This window comes from Cynoglossus semilaevis, chromosome 7 (genome assembly GCF_000523025.1).
Source record: "Cynoglossus semilaevis isolate Cse_v1.0 chromosome 7, Cse_v1.0, whole genome shotgun sequence".
NCBI lineage: Eukaryota > Metazoa > Chordata > Actinopteri > Pleuronectiformes > Cynoglossidae > Cynoglossus > Cynoglossus semilaevis.
This window is the reverse complement of record NC_024313.1, coordinates 2,517,789-2,539,807: the sequence shown is the minus strand read 5'-3', so window position 1 is coordinate 2,539,807 and position 22,019 is coordinate 2,517,789. Positions and strand designations below refer to the sequence as shown.

Below are 22,019 nucleotides of genomic sequence, written 5' to 3'. Positions count from 1 at the left end.
CCTTATGAAACAGTGTATTAATATTGCATGCTGTGCAGAGGATATGACAGGAAGTGAATCTGCAGACTCTGTCAAAGTATCGTAAAAACACGGCAAGTCGTCAGACACGGTGCAGGGCTGTTGATGCTTTAAAAGCATGGATTTGACGCCGTCTAATTTTAGCGTCTTCGCGTATTCATGTCATGCGTCTAAAAGAAAGTTGAACAACAGGTAAATCATTGTAATTACACTGCACGGCCAGACTGCCAGCATGACGCTAATGCTATGATTAATGGAGTGGAGATTGACAGATGGATTCATGATTAAAACATAGGAGAGGAGAAGAGGAGAGGAGAAGAGGAGAGGAGAGCTTGTCCCTGGTCTGCTTTTTAAAATAATGTTGTAAAGGACACATAATCAGAGAGAATAAATGCTCCGAGGTCCACCGGCTCATGAGGACTACATTTCTTGCTGCTTCTTCACGACTCTTCGACGATGCTGCGAAACAAGGCATCGTGGGTCACAAACGATGTCTCACTACAACAGCTGACCCATTACATTGTTTGAGAGACGGTGATTATGACGGCAAGCTTGCGAGACAGAAACACAGAGCCCCAAACAATGGCGGGGGGTCACCTTGATACAGCTGCCTGCCGCGCAGTGCATGAATGAGGAGAAAATGACTCAATTACAGCAGGCACACGGCGGAGAACTCTGGAAAGGGGGCAGGGATCCAGGGAGAAATGAGGATGTGGCGTTTCTTAAGCTTTCACGGTCGACGGCAGTGCTGTGGGGATGTGGTGAAAGGGACTTCAGATTTCCCCCCCCAACATTTGATGATTTTTACTCTGAGATTTGAAATTTTAAAATGCACCCAGTCGACCTTAACTTCTCCCTCTTTAAGTACCCACGTGGCAGACATTAATGTAATTACAGAATAAAATATGAAATTAATTTCCATTTGTGTGATATGGAGGACCTCGGATCATTTTTGATATTTTATCCCAGATTTTTCAACCAAATTTAAATATCTATTATTGAAAAATAATCTAGCCATTACAGAAATATTGGAATTGAATTTCAATATTAGTTGACAAGGTATGTTTAGATAGATATACAGTAGCCTCTCTGTGTATCTTGCCTATATTTAAAATAACTAAATGAATAGATGGACATGATCAGATGTCCATCTCTTTTATTTAAGAAAAACACTATTTAATATAATATTTTCAGTATTTGCAGACACTCAAATAGAATTTCTTCAATCGCACATTAGACATTTCAAACGACCCTTTTTGTTATTCCAGGTGGGCTGCGACCCTAAGGTTGAAGTCATAATGACAGTTAAACCAGAGAGATGATCAGGAATGTAGGGAGAAATTAATCTTTAACTTTTTTTTTTCCCAAAGACAATAGTGAAGGTCATTCAAGTATCGACCTTTTTCTCCCCTGTTCTCATTTCTTCCTTGTGTTGGTTTTTTTCAATCTCATAAAAGGCCCTGGTCTGGAGCAACTCATTATCAATTTCCATCTGATTAATCACAGAGTAGCTGTGGATTCATAATAATTAATCATGATCAATTATTAATCACTGAAGCCGTCGTCTTCAACAATACTATTTGGGCTGCAGTTTCTGACAATCCATCTGTTTTGGTTCAAGTTTTTAGTTTTTATCACCTGCATTAGTTCATGTTTTAGTTCAGTGATTTCTCTATTTGTTTTACCTGCAATATTTCATGGTAACTTGTAATCTGAAACAAGCTGTTATCTCTATTACTGCAGTACTACACTATGCTTTACTTCTTTATACTCTTTACTGTACTCTGCTGCTGTTAACACTGTGAATTCCCCCGCTGTGGGGAGAATAAAGGAATTCTTATCTTATCTTTTTTTTAACAACATGAATTATAATCAGAAAAAAAAGTCAGGACCAAAAAGTTCTAGACCCTTCTCCGTGGCTTATAGACACAACCTACCAAAGAACTTTTTTTTTTTTTCCAGATAAATTTTTAACGACACTCAGACAGCGAGTGGGCAGCTAGAGAAATGACCTGTGGGGAACCAAAGGTGGGGTCATCTTTCTACAGTTCAGTGTCTTCTTACCGACATCAATCAATCAGGCACACACGCAGGTCAGTGGTGTGCGAGATGCGTGTTGCTCTTTAGCTTTAGCCTCATTTAGCTTTGTCTATCAGGATCTCTATTATGCAGTAAAGATCTAAACATTCCTTAGAACTCTCCGTTTGCCTCCAGTATTCCTCGTATGTCGCCTTTTCCTTCTCCTCATCCCTGCTGTCTCTGCAGGATTAGTTAATGAGTCTAATAAGGGTAGAGGCAAAAAAAAAAAAAAAAAAAAAAAAACGGTGGGGGGAAGATGGTAAGGGAAGGAGGAGCCAAAAAAAAAAAAAACACGGTGGGGGGAAGATGGTAAGGAAAGTAGGAGAAGGATGTGAGGGGCGGGGGCACAATCAGATGTGATGCTGCCCAACCCCTTGGCGATGACAACGTGGGGCAATTATGCATGAAGGCTGTGACATTGACTGTGGCGTCTCTTCTGCTGACCTGTTCAAAAGCAAACATACTCATAAAATTCAATAAGGCGCCGGCTCGGTCACGGAGACACATGCAGACTCGCTGCCAAATATGTTCGAGGACAAGGATGATTATACAAGTTAAACACTCCTGGAACAGACACCAGGCTCATTACCAGCTGCGGTGGGCATTTCGGAGCAGGTCAGCGGAAGGTCAACCGTCAGCCTGCGGGGGCGTTAGTGTTCCCTTCACACATCACATCAACTACTTATAGCCCCTCATCTGTCTCCCTCTCTGGACACATGGACGCTGCTAAGCCCTTAACCAAGTACGCCGGCCCACGGCCCCTGATTAAACTTTCACTGGAGCTGAAGCACAAAGTGACGGCATCTTTGGAGGGGTACTGGAGGGGTGTCGATTATTTACCACAGCCTACATTATTTACCACACCAACACAGCACGGACCAGAGGGCTACAGGTGATCTGTTCACACTGTTCAGTAACCAATGACGTTCATCCATTCTGGTAGGGACGCTATGTCAGGTTTTGCAACAGTCGTAGTTGTATATGGTACACACATATTGTGGTTTAATATTACTTCATTGTACTACAAAAGTAAAAGTACATGGAAGTTGACTTTTTTGATTCTTGCATTTTCTTCTTGATGTTTTTCAAATTTGATAACACCATTACAGGAATTATGTTTTTCAAATTTGATAACACCATTATAGGAATTAGTCAGAGGTAAAGATTCATTATTAATTGTGCTTAAATAATTGTGTTTGAATCACAGTTAATCAACAGTTATCCTGTAATTGTTGTGATTAAAAAAAAAAATTTGTCAGCCCTATATAAAAGCTATGATTGGGGAATTAAAACAATGAATATTACTAACTATTTTTTTGTGATCAAATATTGTTAATGTAAAAGTACTGCTGTTTTTGAAGGGAATGAAGAAAGATATTGTCAAACATACCTAAATAACCACCAGTGTAAATAAAATGCTGAGTATTTGACATCAATAATATAAACAGTCATGTGCTGTGTAAAGTACTTGATTTGCTGCTAATGGCTGAAAAAGGCTGCTCAGCAGACATCGCTGCGGTCAACATGCCCTTGAGCAAGTGCAGGTCAGTGATTGGTATTAAAATATTAGTGGAGGCATAAGGCTCCAAATCACACACACACACACACACAAAAAGTTGTCTCTGAAATTTAAATTAATGAATAATCCAAAAAAAAGACACATGTTGTCGCTACCAAGTCTGAAGGATGATTTTAACCCTTTATAAACCACTGGTGCTGTTTCTCTGCATTTCATCTTCCACATGAAAACACACTGTGAAGGCAAACACCTGAGTACATTTAACTGCTTCGTCAGATCGACAGCAGAAAGTCTTGTCTCAGCATATTTGTGTGCAGCCGATCAGCCAGTTAGCGGACTAATTATTGCCTCCTGCAGCTCTGTCAGGCGTTCAAGAGAGGCATGAAAGAGATCAATAGGATGTGAAGACATCTTCAAAAAAAAAACACATGCACATGTGAACAGAGAGATGATCAAACCCAATCATGCCTCTGTGAACCTCTCAGGTACCACAGCGACGTAGTGAATCCATCTGCTGTGGAATCATTATCTTTTCAGCTACACTAAGACTAAAAGTTAAAATTGTAAACGTGGCTTTGTTTATTTAGGCCTTTGGATAACGAGTCAGGGCTGAAGCAGCGGTAGATTTGGAGCGAGGAAAGAGATGAAATAGCAAATGACAGGTGGATGGAGAGAAAAGCAGAGCACACAGCACTGAACTCCCCCTGAACTAGAATTAAAAGTAACAGCGAGACGTCAAGGCAGCGATATGAAGAGCAGATAAACTAATCGTGTAACTAGTAAGACTTTTTTTTTTCTTCTTTTACATCATAAAAAGCAGCAAATACCGTGAACGAGTTCAGGAAAAGGATGAAAAAGCAGAAATGGCAAAATGAACCAATGAGCATTTACGGGAAGTGAAAGTCATTTTATGGGACAGTGGAAGGTTGGGGTGTGACTAATGGGGGAAGATGGGATGAGAGATGAGAGATTGAAGAGCAAGTGTCGGGATAAAAGAGAGAGAGAGGAGGCGTGAGCCCAAAACTCAATTTAGTGGTAGTGACATAAAGTGCAGAAAAACCAAGGTAGAAAGGTAAACGCATCGGAGCCTTGTGGCTAATGTCCTACTGCAGCTGGACAGGGAGGACACAGATCACAGTGTGAGACAGTGAATATTCAAAATGGTTCACTTGTGCCTTGTGTAATATAACATATTTCTATATGGCAGTGGCAGTTGGGTTTACAGTTTACCTTTAAAGGCTCTGTCACTATGAGCCAGCGTGACTTTACCTAAAGAAATAACACACTTCACCACATGAAATATCTTCAGCGACTCCACAATCACAAGAAACAATCCATCAAGCTCAGTGTTGACTAACACACGGCAGATCCAAACTAGTTTTCCTTCCAGAGACAAGCGGCCAAAAACCGCACTGTGACTCTTTAATCAACACACACACACAGAGTGTGTGTGTGAGCGAGTGAGCGAGTGAGTTGGCAAGGGAGAGAGGCCAGGACATAGTCAGTAAAAGAGAGAGAGAGAGGGAGAGAGAGCAGTGCCAGTACAGTCCTCGGAGATGATCAGTGCTTGATTATCTCCCCTCAGCACTGAGCACCCTAAGCAGAACCAAATGGAATGACTTCATTAGCATACAATCTGCATAATGGCTCCGCCAGTGCAAGGGCATCGCCTGCCACGTGGCTCACACCACGTTCCACTCTGCAGAGGAGGGTCAGGGTAAGGGACCGGTTTCCATTTGGGTTTTAATAAAGCGGGCATCGCTGAGGCCACATGGACTCGAACGATCGCTTAACTGAGGGCAGTGAGAAGGAGGAGTTACCTCACTGCGGTGTCTAATAATACGATTTTCTGCTGCCAATGTTCGCAAAGTCAATGGATTTTTTATTTATTTTTTTCCCCCCTAAATCTCTTCAGTGTAATGTGTGACCAATTGAATCATTTCTTTGTCAAATACAGGGGGATCCTCGACGTACGTCAGAGTTCCGTTGCTACGGTGCTACGCAGCTAAATTCTTGCCTACGTCGCCCACCAACACCAGCACGGTGGTACCATCATAATCTAGGAGGTAAAAACATCAGAAAAGTCTCACAGGAACTAGCTTAACTTCACTTTTTAAAATAAATTCATGAGAGATGGCGACCAGGAAACGCTGTAGGTCGAGGACATCGTAAAAACCAAAGACCGCCTGTAATAAAATGAATACAGAAATATCCTGACAGCCTGAGCATGAATTAATAGAAAAGATATAATTCAGGCCAAATATCACTGAACACAAATCTAACAAGCCCTTCGCAGCTTGTCTTTTTAATTCGACGACAGGAAACTGCGCCACATTATTGAAGACCTTGGAGATTTTTACTCTTCTAATAATGTGTATCATAAAACATTTCCACTCTCTCCACCTTATAAAAGTCCACCCTTGGCTTCCGCTATTTTTCCTTTTCCACAACTTAAACATTTTACTAACGTACTGCGTGAGAGTAATGTGGAAGTCAAAGCCTGTTTCCATTAGCTCCTTATTTTTCTGCCATTTGTCTCGCAGCCTTCACCACCGGCTGCAGGACAAACCTTTATGAGCAGAGGCTACGTTTTTGGAAGAAAAAAAAAAACATCCTGCACCTAACACACAGAAAAAAAAACAACAATTCAAAACGTAAATTAAAGAGTGTTTGGTTCTGAGTGCTAGTAATGATAGATCCTTGTCTGACTTTCTCCGGGTACATGGTGTAGCTGGAGTATTCTCCTCTCTACACTCTCGAGGCAGAGCTACAATAAGAAAGCAATATAGGTAATGTCAGAAAGGCACCCGGGTGGAAACCACCGCCATAAAGCACTGTACAGGCTGCACAAAATGTTAGTCTTAGCAAGTACAAGATGAGTTAGTCAGTGAAGACTTGCAGTCCCTGAAGGACATGGAGTGTCTCTGTCCTTAGTCCTACAGTCCACACATTAAAAATAAATGCCATGAAAAGTCAAAACAGTATCAGACTAAAACTACAGACGGTTAGCAACCAACTATATTTGTCACAATCAGACGTCCTGGTGGCCGGAAAATAAAATTAAAAAATCATATTTTTTACTAACATTATTAGTCGATGTCTATTGTTTATATATTTTATTACAAAAATGAAAGTGTTTTCTGTCTTTAATAGTGGAAACCACACAATATTTTCTCCTTGATCTTCACAGTTTTAGAATCCAGTTGTGGGCCAGATTGGATAGTCCTGTGGGTTGGATTCAGCCCGTGGGCCACCAGTTGATATTCACTAGTATAGAATATGTTAAAAACCGGACGAAAATGGCGATGTAAGGTCAACGACTAGCTGCTGTGACCTCAGCAGAGGTAAAAGAACAGGGAGAACCAGCTCCGTTTTTGCATTCCTTTCAGATTCACTGCCGTGTTTGTTTTCTTTTTCCCTGGTGTGACAGTCTCTGCATGGCTGCAGCCATCACATCTACACATGTCCTCCGTCCCTGCGATCACACAAACGAGCCGAACGAGCGCAAAAGCTGCCACACCGCACTCACGCTTGACTCACACCAGGCCCTCGAGCCACATCTTAACCTACTTATTAGTCTTATTCATGAGCTCAAAGGCTGTTTCCAAACTCCGGCTGCACGACACTCTCCAGTGATGAGACCAGTGTGACCGCGCTGCTCTGAGATGACAATCTCTGTTTTGTCACGGTCGGAATCAGGGTTGTGTTGTGTTCTGAGGGATGCAAATGTACGTTCAGATTATTTGTGCTGCTGCTGCGACTGTTGTTTGTCTAATAGTGAATAATGCAAAAATATTCAATATTGTACAGAGATTTTTTTTTTTTTTGCACTCAGCGTTAATGTTTTTCTAATTGTCAGGACAACAAATAGCCCAATGTGTCAGCTGCATATGCATTATCTCCCCCTTTCTCTCTCTCTCTCTCTCTCTCTCTTATACCCTTTCCCATAAAGGCAGACGCACTTATGATCCGTAGAAAGTGGAAATCAGTTTTGCTCTGTTGGTCTAAAAGGTCAGCAGAATAGAGAGTAAAAGGGTGGAGAGAAAGAGAGAAGGAAAGAGAAAGAGACACTCAAACAAATGAGGATAACAACCAAAGAAGACACACTTTACTATTTAAGACAAACACAAAGAAGAAACTAAATATTTCATATGCAAGGGACAAATGTAACGACGTTTCAGAAGAATTTGTTCTCATCGTCTAAGAAAGTCCGGATTTAAAGCACAAGCTGATTTTCTTTTCACTTTCCTGGCGCAGCTCTGAACATTTCTTTTTTTTAGGTTTTATGAACTGAACTTAAATGGAATCTTGCGGTGTCAAGAGGAGGTCTTTCTTTCCATTCCATTTTGTCTTCAGCAGCCGCTGCCCGGCACTGAAATCAATTTGACCGTTGACCCCTGCGCTGAACAGTTTGAAACCTGACACATTGATTGTTGCGTAGTTTCAGACGGAGAATGTTAAACTCACTTTCAGGTTGAGTGTTCGGACGTTGGCGAGGCTTTTATCCACGGCAGTTCCAGTTGCCGCCGTTCAGTCACAATGTCATAAGAGTGATATTCCAGCTGTGACGCTGCCACTTTTAAACTATTCAACAAAGATGCTGAACCTAGGTCCACATATTTCTACATGTTCAAAACAAAACAAAGATGGCCGCCTACTGCGTTATCAAAAAACCTGCAGAGAGAAACTGTTGCCTCTGCATTCGCTCTAATTACGCTTAGACTTCCATACCATAAAATGTACACCGCAGCTATGTATATTAATGTTATGCAACTGGACTGCTTTTAATTTGTTTTTCTGAGAAAATTTACGGTACGTGTATCTGCCTAATGATCTGTTTATGAGGCAAATAGAACGTAGCATTGGATTAACTGAGCCTTGGAATAGACTGACTATTGCAATATTCATTCTCAGGGTAAACCTTTTCCCTCACGGAGGGAAAATATATGTTGATTTGAGGTAAGTTAAAGAAAGAAGTAGGTAAGTGTAGTTCTACATTTGCTTTTCCACATTAAAGGGACATAAATGAGCAGCGCTCGTCCCTCAGCACACCCCGCTGACATCCTCGGAGAAGCATTTCGACTTTACTTAACACCTCATTCTGTCTGTTCGAGCGACAAAAGTATGCGTCGGGAGGCTCACATATATACAGCTCCGCTCGCGTCCCACGCTGCACCCGTTTTATGTACAAAAAAACCCCGCATATATAGCTTATCAAATTTTATTTCCACACCATGAATTTCAAAAGGTTGCCGGGAGCTAAAAATGTAGCTTCAAGCTACAGAGGTATGAAACAACAGAGAAGATTTTTTTTTTCTTTTGCACTGACTGTCATTTATCCACATCTACGCAGCTCAAATTCAGAAGTGCAAATATGTTATTTAGCACGTATGCTGCCAGAATTCCCAAGAAACGTAAAGATACTGATATATACATGAAGTGAAAAGCAGCAGCATTGGTACCTGCTCTTCCAGATTTAGGACTTTTCTTCAACATTTTTCATTTAAATAAAGAATTATTTGAGGGAATGTACTGGTACTCTACTCTACACTGCCATTACAGATACATCTGCCAAATGAACTAACCATATACCCTCGAAGAGAAGATTAAAGGCAAAAAAATATATAAAATAAAATTTAAAAAAAAATTATAACAGTACAACACCTTCAAATCCAGACTGGAGATATAAAATTCAGGAATATTCCCAGTGTTGTGAAAAATCAGAAGGTCTAACAAAACAACAGAAGACTAGAAAAATGTTACAAAAATCAGAAGGTCTAACAAAACAACAAAAGACTAGAAAAATCCAAAAAAAAAGACAATCAGTCTGTTTACGAGGTCCAAGGGGAGACGGGGGAACACAAATGAGGACGAAAGAGAGAAAGAGTGACACATACTTGCCTTTGAGGCAATAATTAATGAGTGACTCCAGAAGTGGAGAATAAGTTCTCAGTCCTAAGCCTTCATGTGAGGGATTAGACTCAGGCTAACTTCCTCCCTCCTCCCTCCTGGCGTTCTTCTCAGTGCTCTTTTAAGTGGACTCACCCCCAAGATAAGACCCTGACAACTGAGGCAGGGTCTTTTTTTATATTTATACATCATCTCCAACACACAACTGTTTCACACTTCAAAGTACTATCCCAAATATTAGCTCATCACAGACGGACATTTTTTTTTTTTTTTAATTTATGTTGGACTTTTTTAACCAGGTGGAATCAGTGCTGCGGACTGTGGGAACAAAACCTATGCGAGAGACCATCAGTTACTGCTGCTAAATGAACCAGTGACCTTTACGATGTAGGGCAAGCATACTGAGCCTTAGCCAAGTAAACCTCGGTCAACATGGCAAATATTAGACGGAGCTGTTAGCATAGCAGAGACTCATTTTCTCCTCGTTGCACGGAAAAGGTCGATTTCATTTTCAGCGTACTAGTACTGCATTAGTAGAACAGTGTGAAGTCTAAATGAATAGGTCTAATGTTCGGCTCTTATCGTCGCCCCGCTTCTGTTCTCTAAACTTTTCCCCACAGGAAAAGCCGGAGGATGTGTCTCATAAAATGTTCTTGATCTTACCTGAGGTAGATGTTGATTTTTTTTTTTCAGGTGCAGGTTTCAGTGCTAAGCAAGGCTGTTCATTTGAATAAATATAAAAAATAATTTTAGATACTCTGTACAGGTTAAAGGCTCACAGAAACAAACACAGTAAATGAGTCACTGTGATTATTCCAAATCCTACAATTCTGTTAATTTTAGTAGGAACTACTTTTTAATTCCTTTCTCATTGACCTTTGCCCTCTTACTATTTTACAAAATCATATGAAATAACAAGATTAGGACGTCTTTCTTATTAAAGGCTAACTCCGTGGGCGCTTGTTAAATTTCAGGATGATGGCTTCTTAATGTGGTCAATGTTATAATCATTAGACTGAAGCTAATTAAAATACAAACACTTTTTTTTTCTAAAAGACAAAATTCTGTAATCTACATGACAGGCTTGCACTTGTGCCTGACGTTCAACTTTCATTTCAACACTTGTCAGCAGCGAGGTGTCACGGACCAGCGTGTCTGTCCAATTACCACGGGCTACAATAACAAAGGTCCTTTGATGAAAATGACACATCTTGGTATAATCTATGACTTTTCGCTCAGTCGCATTTTGGAGCTGCAAATGGAGTTTAAGGGGGAAAAAAGAGAGTAATAAAGTGTGTTATTTATTTTATAATATTTGCATAGTTATTAATACAACTGATGTCTGAAATATTTAAAATAACGTTACAATAACGCTGAGAAACAGCGATACTGTATGACTTCTCTGTAACTGGGGTGTTAACTAGAGCAGTGTTCTTAAAGCCTCAGTTCGTGTTGATGTTTTTAGAGCATTGCTCTTCTGAAAACTTGGTACATTGTCAGACGTGTACATCAATCACAGCTCTCAGCTGGAAACGACCAGACACTCTCCTTGACAAGTGTCCACAGACTCCCAAAGGACCAAGGCAGCACTGACCGAGGAACATGAAACATCAGCCCCAGTTCCGTCTGAGGGGCTGAACAAAGACTTCATTTTGGCTTTTTCAATTATATGACTTCACATCACTGACACGTTTCCCTGGTTCCTCTGCAAGCAGCACTTTGTCCTTTACACCTTTTCTCCTCCCTCCCCCCATCCCTTCCTCATTTCCTCCAGCCTTTAGATTTTGCATCACAGCAATGTTCCATGACAGCAGACTCGCAGTAGAACACAAGACAGACCCTGATTTTACACACTGCTATTTCAGAAAAATGGTTGCATAATTTTTTTTTTTTTTTTACCAATGCATGAAGACATTCAAATTGAACAGTACTTGGTCACAAACATGTAGCTTTACTTCTAATAGTTATCTCATTGTACAAGGTTAATATAGAGGCCATCATTTACACCTGCACACATGGGTGATATAGGACTAACCAATCTTTCTGACTGATGTTAGTGGAAGTGGAACACCCACAGGGAAGCCCTACATACTCCGCGCAGGGAAGTCGTCCATCTTCACAGCGAAGGCTGCGACAATGGAACCTATATGGGACCTCGCCCTGCACACTGATCCACACAGTGAGTCGCAAACCGCCACAAAGTAAGCGGGATCATGAATGTTTTCAGCCTAATTGTAACTAACTAAATCACTTAGCAAACTTGCCAACACCAAGTCCTGCTGGTAAACAATTTGGTTTTTATTTATGTATTATTTATTTTATTTAATATTTCTATTGTATGTTACTTACGTTGTTATACTGTTATAAAACAGACTGTACAGACGTAGCAACCGTAACCATGATGCATCGCTGTGACTCACACATAACCTTTTCTTCAAACTCTGGGCAAAATAGCCCTCTGCTCCAACTGATGTCTGCTGCAATCCTAATCCACTGTTCTGCTCAGTCCATCTTAAAGAGGTACAGAGCAACACACATACACACACACAACACGCATGACCACAAACGACCACACAATGTATCGCATCGCTTTTGTGAATTAATAATGAGGATGTTCTCCTCCGCACAACTGCAACACACACAGAGCCCACTGCCATGACCTCATTCGAATGCAGCCAAACGTCAGGTCAAATTTACCAGCTCCTCCTCAACGGACACAAAACTGTCCTGTTTAATTAAACCGGCACACGCGGACACGCAGACACACCGCGCGGACGCAGAGTCCGCCGCTGATTTGAATGCCTTTGTGCCGTTTTCACATCGTTTGACACATTAGAGCTCTTACTCTGATCATTTCTGTTGGACTGATTAATTGTGATAATGGAGTGGTGAGCTTATGGGCTCCGCAGCCATTGGCTGACAGCGTCACCGTGTCACTCTCTACCTGTTCCATAACTCAACCACACATTAATAAATAAACAAGCATACGTTACACCATGCACAAACGAGCGCTGGCATAAATCGTCAACAAACGCCCATAACGAGCCACTGGGGGCTCCACGGTCACTTTCATTACACGTTTGGTGAAATGCACATAAAAGTAGGAAAGAAATCAAGAGCTGTACCTTTGCTTCTACCTACAGTGGAAGACAAGAGCAGAGAAGAGTGGAGTCCCAGGGTAAGGCACCGGAGACAGGGAGGAGAGAGGAACGATAAACTATTGTTAGTTCACCTGGCTCCGTGAGCAGCAGTTTTAAAATTTCATGCCAAAAGTTTTCAAGCGTGCAAATGGCGACAAAATGAAAGAAGCAAACACGAGCAACAGACGGGTGACAGCTCACAGTTTCTCCTTAGTTTGGCTCTGGTGAAGAGAATTGCTTCTCTCCACAAAGGTAAAACCACGATTGTATCTTGAATTTTTTATACGTATGTTTTCTGAAATATCCCCGGAGCTGTGAGTTGGCTGTGTTTAAAGTGAAATTAATTCTAGGATACGCTGGACTGTTGACCTTTATAGTTGGAAGAATCTCTTATCAGAAATAAAGAATGGCTTTGAAGATCAGACCACTGGTAAGTTAAAGGACATTTTCTGTCTAGTTAGCAACTACGCACTTTATTATTAAAAAACAAACACAGTATAGTTTGCCTTATGTTTTCTTAATGATATATATGATATATATACATATATATACTGTACATGTTTATATATGTAACTTCATACATTTTTTTATCTTGTTTGTTTTGTAAAATATTAATTCAAGGTTGAGGTAAATGAAAATATCTCGTCACTACTCTTTCTCCTTCACTGAAATACTAATACTATTTTCCACATTCACTCTTATACTGCATTCAAACATGAATACATGTTAACAAATCATTTTCCATCTGTAATGTAATATTTATACTATTACTTAATTATTCATAATTTCTCCCTCTTCTTCCATCTTTAGTAGTAAACCTCTGACTTGTTTTTTTTTTTATTTATTGTTTTTTTTTTCTTCCTCCTCATCATGCTCTCTCACTTATGTTCCTGAAACAACCCCGGTCCCTTCAGCTGTGGAGTCGGAACAATGGCGTGTCACAGTAAGTTACTGCAGATAAGGAGCAGAGAACGGTTCCCAGTTACGTAACAGACATAAACCTTGGTGGAACAAGGGTGATGACACACTGAAGCAGAGGCAGATTTATTTATTGGTGCGAGGCAAAAAAACAATGAAATGACAAGTATTCCATGTGGACGTGAACCTTGTTCCATCACACACACACACAAACACACACAAACACAAGCATATATTTGCTCACTGTTCTTTACAGAACCAATGGAAGCACAGCAAAACGGTAATGCACGTAGACAAGCAGCAAATGCGCACAACACAAAACTGCAGGCCCCGACAAAAAACAAAAAATGCACACAACACAAAACTGCAGGCCCTGACAAAAAACAAAAAAAACCCAAGACAGGCAGGTAAACAAACAAGAAAAGTTTCACAAGAAGTAGAAGAGAGTACCTTGCTCTGCCTTCAGGTGTGCGAGGCCTTGAAGAACGAAATCAAAGAGACGGGAACAGAGAGAATGTTTGAGAAACAACAGCACACCAATACTGCTCTTGTATTGTCATTATGCATGCTTTGCATGACGGCAAACCATGACTATCACACTTAAAAGCATAGGTTTCTAGGAGTGCTTTTGGAAACAGACAAGTATAAGGAATAAGGAGAGCATCTCTGCGCTGAATATGAAGTAGCTGAGGAGGCTCAAGTCAAAATCACATTTCTTTTTCTAGTCAAATTCAATTACAGAATATTCATTTAACCACTTTTAGTTATTATTGCTATCGTTTTATTTTTGCTTTTTAGTCAAACTGAAACCTGTCCTTGATGAGACTCACCTGGGATTTTCTGGACTGCTGTGGAGGTGAGAGAAGACATCAGGGCAAGAGAAACAGAGAGAGAGAGAGAGAGAGAGTGGTGCATTAGTTACACACTCCAGACACTTTTGCATGTGGGCTGATCATGCAAAACAATTCCACACTGCTAAGTATCGCACTGTCATGTAAGGAGCAAAATAGCTGCCCCTTGACATGCCTGATGAAAAGTCACCTTCTCAGAAAGAATCCCTGTGGAGAGAGAACACATAAAAGCCTCATCTGTCCCCGTCCTTTCAGGGGAACCAGATCGAACAGATCTTCATACCTTCAGAAATCACCCTTCGTCTTTGAATATTTTGCACCGTAACATAATATTCCCGGTCTCGCATCACACAGATTTCCTCACACACGTTAGAAAAGGCATAAATCCACACCGGTGAGAATTTATGGCGTTGTGAGGCTTGTGGATGTCAAGACCCTTATTCCAGACCCATATCTTTTCTCCTCCACTTCTACCCTTCTGCCTTTACCCACACACCACCGTTGTCCTTACTGTTGATCCAAGTGTAACGTAATTGTTGTGCTCAGGAGAATGCTCACTGTCGGACTTTCTGGTTAAAGAAATTAGCAGCACGTTGACCTTCTGGACCGGAGAACTGCACCCATGGGCGACACCCTGTGGATGTCCTGCCTGTCAGTCAGGCTCACAGTGACATATGTTCCAATATGGGGCGCGGGGGCATGTGGTTCTGTTGGTGTTGATTGATTATTATGATAAACTCCATATATTTATTACCAACGTTGTATTAGACCTCCTGATTGCACAGATTAGCAACATCAGGGTAAGTACTTAGAGGTCACGTTTTTGGGGTCTTCTGAGTAAAGTTAAAGTATTTATGCCTGAGGCTGTGTTTTCAGACATAGAGTAAACTTAAAAGCTAGGCACGGCTGGAAGCGTTTTTCATCCGAGTGTTGTTTTGTTGTACTCGATTGGAATTAATTACAAGTAAGCGTTTTGAACATCAGGGACACAAGCATGAGTTCTTCAGAAATAAAATTCAACATGGAGATGATCTCCGTAAAGGCTGTTTTTTTGTTGTTGTTTTGTTTTGTTTTGTTTTTTTGGGCAAAGTGAGAATTTCTCCAGTCGTCTTTAAAGCACTCAACCATGGCTGGGCTTTTCTTCCGCACCATGAGGAACGACATTGGCAGTAAAAAGGAAAGGACGAAGCGTGAGAGAAGTGGGGGATGAGTGACCAGCTGATGGACAGCAGTGCAACTGCAGCTCTCCAGAGCAGTAGATTTAGGAACCTCGAATGTATGCTCTCAGCTTGTGTGCATGTGTAGCCTCTCTCTCTCTCTGTGTGTGTGTGTTTAAAGTGTTAAATACTCCTTTTCCTGTGTAGATATAACCATTTCTCTTGATCTGACAGCACCAAGAACAAGCCGATGTTCTGTTGAGGACATGCGGTCCGAACATAATCCTCTGCTCTATTTTACCAGCAGCTTTACACTTAAATCCAAACATAATTTCCAGCTCGGGAACTAGACACAAACGCCCTGTGCACTGGCATCGGCCGAGTCCCTGCGCTATTTTTCCCTCTTTTCCCCCTCCTGACCTACATTTTATAGGAAGATTATTGTAACTGTCATTTTTTTTTTCTGTGTCTGTTTATTAATCCCCAGAGCTGAGCCTGAGGGCAGCGTTTTAGCACTTGCTTAACAGTTCCTTTGCCCTTCACTTACCAGCCCTTCATTACGGCTACAAATGTATTTTTTGGGCTATGTTCTTTTCATATGTGACAAATTTGAATTTTGTGACGAAGATAGCTAAATTTATTAGATGAGAGGATTGTAACGACCTTGACCTTATTCATAACTCGCATTTGTAAAATCCCATGCTATTCAAGGATATTCATTATGTAACCCCCTCTAGTTTGACTGAACTGAATGGACGCCTATGTGGAGGTTCAATCATGGAGGACAATGATATTCGCACAGCTGATAAAAGGAGCGGAATGGAGGTGATATTAAAGACGACGCGTAGCTCGACAATCATCACCACGTCAGGAGACAAAAGTCCAGAGCTCCAGCAGCGGAGTGAGTGGTGAGTGGTGTCTAATTTCAGCTTGCTGCCCTGACACAGTTAGTCATGCTGATACATCCCCGTCCACATGGGAGGAGAGGCGGAACAAGTGTTCCACGGCCAACTGTTTATCGTGCTCTGCTGCTGGCCAAGCTGGAAGGTCTGAGAGAAACGGCAGGAGCCGAGGTGGAGACAAGACTGTCTCCTGTTCCTCTGTGTGGAGAAATGATGACGCATCAACAGGAGGCTAATTCAGATTCACTCATCAACACCTCCAGAATATAACGCTTTTTTTTTTCAAACCCTTATTATTTTTTTTAACAAACCCTTCACTACGTTACCCACATTATTGTATTCGTTTCTTACATTAACGCTGCTCATGTTTGCATTTCTGACGTTAGAAAAAGACGGCGTAACACGTCCAAGGCCCCGTCCATTCGGTCGGCCATCTGTCTGCACAAACAGGCAGCTCCGGGTCCTCATCGCAGTGCGGTCTGATACTGTGATGTTTGTAAATATTTACACATTTGACAGATTGTTTCTGTCGCTCACTGATGTACGGCGTTATCAAGCGGAAGCCCCCGAGCGCAGGAGGGCTGACCTATTGTTCTGATCAATCTGTCACCTATACGCCCCTCAGTTGCTTCAAAGACCTTTGTGTTATTTGGCTCACCCATAAAGGAATGGTCCTCTGCCAGTTTGCTGCCAGACTGTCTGAATTGATGGCGGTGTTTACAGAAGCGTTTTCAGGGAAAATTGGCCTTCACTGTTCTCATTATCCCCCTAATTATTGTTCCCGGTCTCTGTGGCATAATCAACAATCACCCACATCATTTTTATGGGCAGGCAGAAAGAGCAAGTGAAGCCAGCCGAAAGGCCAATATGACTACTTTTCCTGAGAGGCTCTTTCACTGCTCAAAAACACCGGGAAATTACGCGTAGGTGTGTGAACCGCTAAGGAGAAACACAGGCCGACGCAGATGAAGAGAGCTGAGAAGGTCCGTGTCCTACAGCTGACCTCCAGGGACAAATAAGAGCAGAGCAGTGCTGCAGTGACCGTGGTGATATTTGTCATACTTGCATCGCCCTGCAGCTGAGATACGACCAACCCCGGTTCAAGCAGCCGGGCAGAGTTGCAACTCGTAAAACCTTTGTTTGTTTCAATGGAGGGTTGTTCAATGTCAGGGTTCACCTTTCGGAAAGCTCGCAGATAGACGCGACACGTCCTCTTTCATCTCCTCCATCATCTGTTCAACACGGGCAACGGGCAAATGGGATGAGTTGAATAGTGGGGCTAAGTCCAGCTCTTACGCTCGACTGCCCCGCAACCAGCACATCCCGTGCTTTTCTGAACAATGCCACGGGCAAGTGCTCGGGAATTAAGCTCCACACAGCTTCAGTTAAGCAGCAAATGATTGGATACGTTACGAAACCAAATGCGGCAAAAGAGACGCATGGTCAGGAAAGGCACATTGGAAATGCACGCTGCAACGGGTAATACGATGGGTAATGATTAAAATGGCCAGCGGTGCTGCAGAGTCCAGTGAGCATTCTCCTGATTTTTGGTCAATAAGGATTCATTCCCTGAGCGGGGCTTTTTAGGCAGGCGGTAAATAGGTCAACAGTGGAGGAAGAAATAATACGGGTCTGTTCACACAATATTATCCTGAAAAACCCATACACATGAAGGAAAGAGTTAGTTAGGTATGTAGAAAAAGAGTGACAATTTTGACTCCAGCCAGTTTACCGTGTGAAATATTCATTATAAATAATTAAAAATATATATATATAGAAATGGCTGAACTCGGTTGGATCTGATCCTAAGAATAAAAATTTGACATTACATTACATTACTGTCGCTGTGTATTGCAAAGGTAAACAGTCCCTATACAAGGCAACAATTGTTATATGTTCAAGGGTATGTTAATATGTCAATGTTACATTATGGTAGAATACTGTCTGCATCTCATTATACTCCTCCAAAACCAGTGTGCCTTCAACAAAGAGGTAGAAGAGAGAAGATAAAGGAGGTTCTTATCAGTAGATCACATGTACCTTCATGGTCCTGCACCACCAAGCAATAGCTGAGTACATTTAATAGAGAAGACAGTTTTGTGAATTTTGGTTACATCAGCGTTTTTCCATCCTCGTCAAAATAATAACTGTGGAGGGAGAGAAAACACATCGCCACATATTTTTACTCCCACATGAAATGTAAGGACTTTCTAAATGAAGCTGCCGGAGCAGCAACCTGCAAAGAAAAGCTCTGTCAATAGCTACCACATGCATGAGCTTCGGAAAAAAAAATAGCCCTGCTGCGTAAGTGCTTCAGTGAAGTGAACCAGTTTAAAAACATCCCACAAGTTTGGATTGCAAAGTCACTGGGTGAAGTAGGCATAAAGTACAGTCGCTGCGTGTCACACTCACAGATGTTATTATAACCATGCCTATCTGACACAAATCGGCAAAAATGAACGTTTTAATCAAAAACTATTAACCAAGCAGAAACTTCTAGAGCCAGCCTCTTACCTTCGGTGCAGTATCGACCTACATATCCAGTTTTAGAGCAGTCACAGTAGGTCTCTCCATCTGCCAGCGAGCAGATTCCACCATTCTCGCAGGGGTTCTCTGTGCAGAGTCCCATCATCTCCAAGCGTACTTTCTGACTGTTGATGAGTGTGGGCAGCTTACTCCCATAACTGAGGTCTGTAATAATTCCCTTAAAGGGTGGTAGCTCAAGAACAGAGGGCAAGGTGATGGCAGACGGTCGTATGTCCCCTGGCAACCCTCCGAGGAAGAGGTCGCTGACAATTTTCATGTACTGACGCTGCGGACGCACCTCTTCCATCTGAGTCTGGCCGTCCAGGGCCAAGCCGGTCTGCAAATAGTGCCTGTTGATCGCAGCGAAGTGCCAGCGGCTGTCGTTGACCAATTTATGGGAGGTGATGGTCATCTCTGCGCAGTCGATGCTAACGATGAGCTGCAGTTTACCCGCAGCTATCGAGAGCAGCAGGAAATCACAAAATCCGCCGTCATCAAAGTAGAGCAGCAGGCCTTTGGATTGTGAGGTCTTAAACTGAAATGTCAGGTCACTTTTGGTGCTGGCGTCCCAGCGCAGGTATCGAGCCCACTGACCCTCAGAGCCAGTGAACTCTAAACCTCCGCTTAGGCATAGAAAGGTACTGAGCAGCAAGAGAATGGGACTAGGCAGGCTACTGGAATTCATGGTGGAAAATAACAAGGTGTATGGGATTACTAGGAGAACTGGGGAGGAATCCTTAGAGTGATGATAACATCTGGTAATGGCTGCGTTTATCTTCTAGATGTTATATTCCACATAGATAACTTTACAGTCAGGCAGGGAACGCAATATCCTTTTTTTTTAGGCAGATCTAATGTTGATAATGGACAGAATCTAATCTTCTGAGCTGAGTCGAGGCAAAGGAAAATGGAAATGTATTGGATTTCCACACAGAGTGGACAGGTGAAAGTGCTACGACGAAGGCGGTGATGACGACGTGTCAGTGGGTAGCTTCTTCCTCCTGAAGCGTTTCTTTAGAATCAGGTCTTGAAATGAAGCACGCGACCTTCATGGCTTTTGTAGTTTCCCGTCCCATTGTGTGTCCTCCAGTTTTAGTCTCACCTGTGAATGAGAAAATAGAGAAACAATGACTCAGTGAAAAAGCAAAACTAACACAACAATGACAGATTGATTGACTACTGCGTTTAAGAACATTACAAATACACCGAGGAAGTCAAATCGGTCGACCTTCCCTGTTGTCATTAGAAATGCTAAATACCTTTTCATAAACACCACTTAAGGTATATGAGCCCTTCGTGCAGGGTTTACCTTCCACAAATTGCCCATTTTAATTCTAAGGTCAACAAGTGACTGTCAAACAGTGGCTAATTAACAATGGAATATTCCAAAACCAAAGAAGAAGACCAGTGTAGTAACCACGTGGCCCTTGGTGCGGCCCACAGCATATGTTAGACTTTAACCCATTTCCAGTACATAAACATCTCCTGGGACCGCGGTACAGACCGCTAATTACCCGACGGCGCTGTTGTCTCCTGTTTACGTGGTTGATTAGGGTCAGAAACTACACATTTTTACTTTGTGGCCACAAGTTCTAAAATACACAGATCATTAATTTCATTGTTGCTGTAGTTTCACATTGGCTTTCACTGATGGAAAAGACAAAGATAGCACACTGTGTGTGTGTTTGTGTGTGTTTGTGTGTAAGTGGGTATACTCGTCCAGCCTTTTGCCCTTGCCTTTGTTTTGGCAGTCGAGCGGCCGCCGAACAAACGCACTGTCCAATCATGACAGCAGCACACAACTGTGCAACACAATAGGCCCTTTAACCACCTGCTCTGAATAGTTAATCTTGGTGCAGCAGGCCAACTATTGAATTCTAGTAAGTGATACCTATGCTAATACACTCCGCGTGTGTGTGTGTGTGTGTGTAGTCACAGAGACACACACCTTTGTGACTACACTGCCTGCTTCCATTTTAGTCTTTGTCTAAAAAGTGACTCAGTGAGACAGCAGAGAAAAGGTGGTGTGTGTGTGTGTGTGTGTGTGTGTGTGTCAATCCAACCCACCAGTGACTGAGTTGATGCATTTTTGCCGCGTATATGGGCAAATATTTATTTGCCCATGAAACCCGAGCTACCAGCCTTTATGAAAAGTGCTGCAGGCCTCTATTCAGTTAACCTGACTTATTAGGTATGTTGTCTGAAGGGAGGCATCAGGTGTCGTAGTGAGGACCATATTGCGTTCCAACTATGCTGAAGGTCCACGGAGTGAGAGAGTGGAGATTAAAATGCTTCATACTCTATTAGTTTGGGCAAAGGTCTGATACAGTAAACCCAACAGAGCTGCCGGTGACAATGGTGACTGATCTCAAACAACTATATTAAACTGTCACTTCATTTACAGTGATCTGTGAACGATGCCTTTGAATCAATTGTTATTTTCATTAGATTAATAAAGACGTTATAAGACAATATTTCAAACACCTAATACACCAGGCACAATATATTAAATTATAAGAAATACAAACACAGTGAAAGGTGTTGGTTCATGGCAAAATGTATCTAGTTTTCTGGACCATTGTTGGCTCAATCTGTATTCTGTATATATGGGCATATGGGAATATACACTTTTTCCAACAGCTGGATTATTAATGAGTGCAGGATATGAGATGACCTGCATGGGAAACCACCTCTGACTGATCATAAATGATGCATTGAAGCATCCAGAGCTGCAGATTTATTGACATGTTGAGTTGCACCACCTAGGCCCCATTACACACTGGAGACCTCCCCCTCCACCGTGCTCCGTGTCTGTCACACGATTCAGCCTGGAGCGATGATTTAATCCAACATCAGTCAAGACACAGTGGAATTTTTCACACCGTGTGGCTCATGTACAGATCTGGGCTGGTTCTCTTGGTTGACCATGTAGACCAGATTTAGGGGTCACTAGGATGTGTTATATGTTATTGTCAAATAAAACGATAATTAGCTGACAC

General features: G+C 42.0%; 1 protein-coding gene across 8 annotated transcripts in view; it reads right to left on the bottom strand.

Annotated features, from left to right (window-relative positions):
• Window positions 1–22,019, bottom strand: part of nrxn3b (neurexin 3b) — a 243,031-nt gene that overhangs the window by 168,885 nt on the left and 52,127 nt on the right. For 4 of the 8 annotated variants that reach the window (XM_025057000.1, XM_017033574.2, XM_025057003.1 and 1 more), the window contains exons 3-6: window positions 19,009–20,122; window positions 14,415–14,432; window positions 14,035–14,061; window positions 12,652–12,663 (exon numbers count right to left, since the gene is read on the bottom strand). In XM_025057000.1, the coding sequence (XP_024912768.1) occupies window positions 12,652–12,663; window positions 14,035–14,061; window positions 14,415–14,432; window positions 19,009–19,705 (754 nt within the window). In that variant the 5' untranslated portion in view covers window positions 19,706–20,122. The remainder of the gene's footprint in view (window positions 1–12,651; window positions 12,664–14,034; window positions 14,062–14,414; window positions 14,433–19,008; window positions 20,123–22,019) is intronic. The other 4 variants (XM_025057001.1, XM_025057006.1, XM_025057004.1 and 1 more) reach the window with 3 other exon arrangements.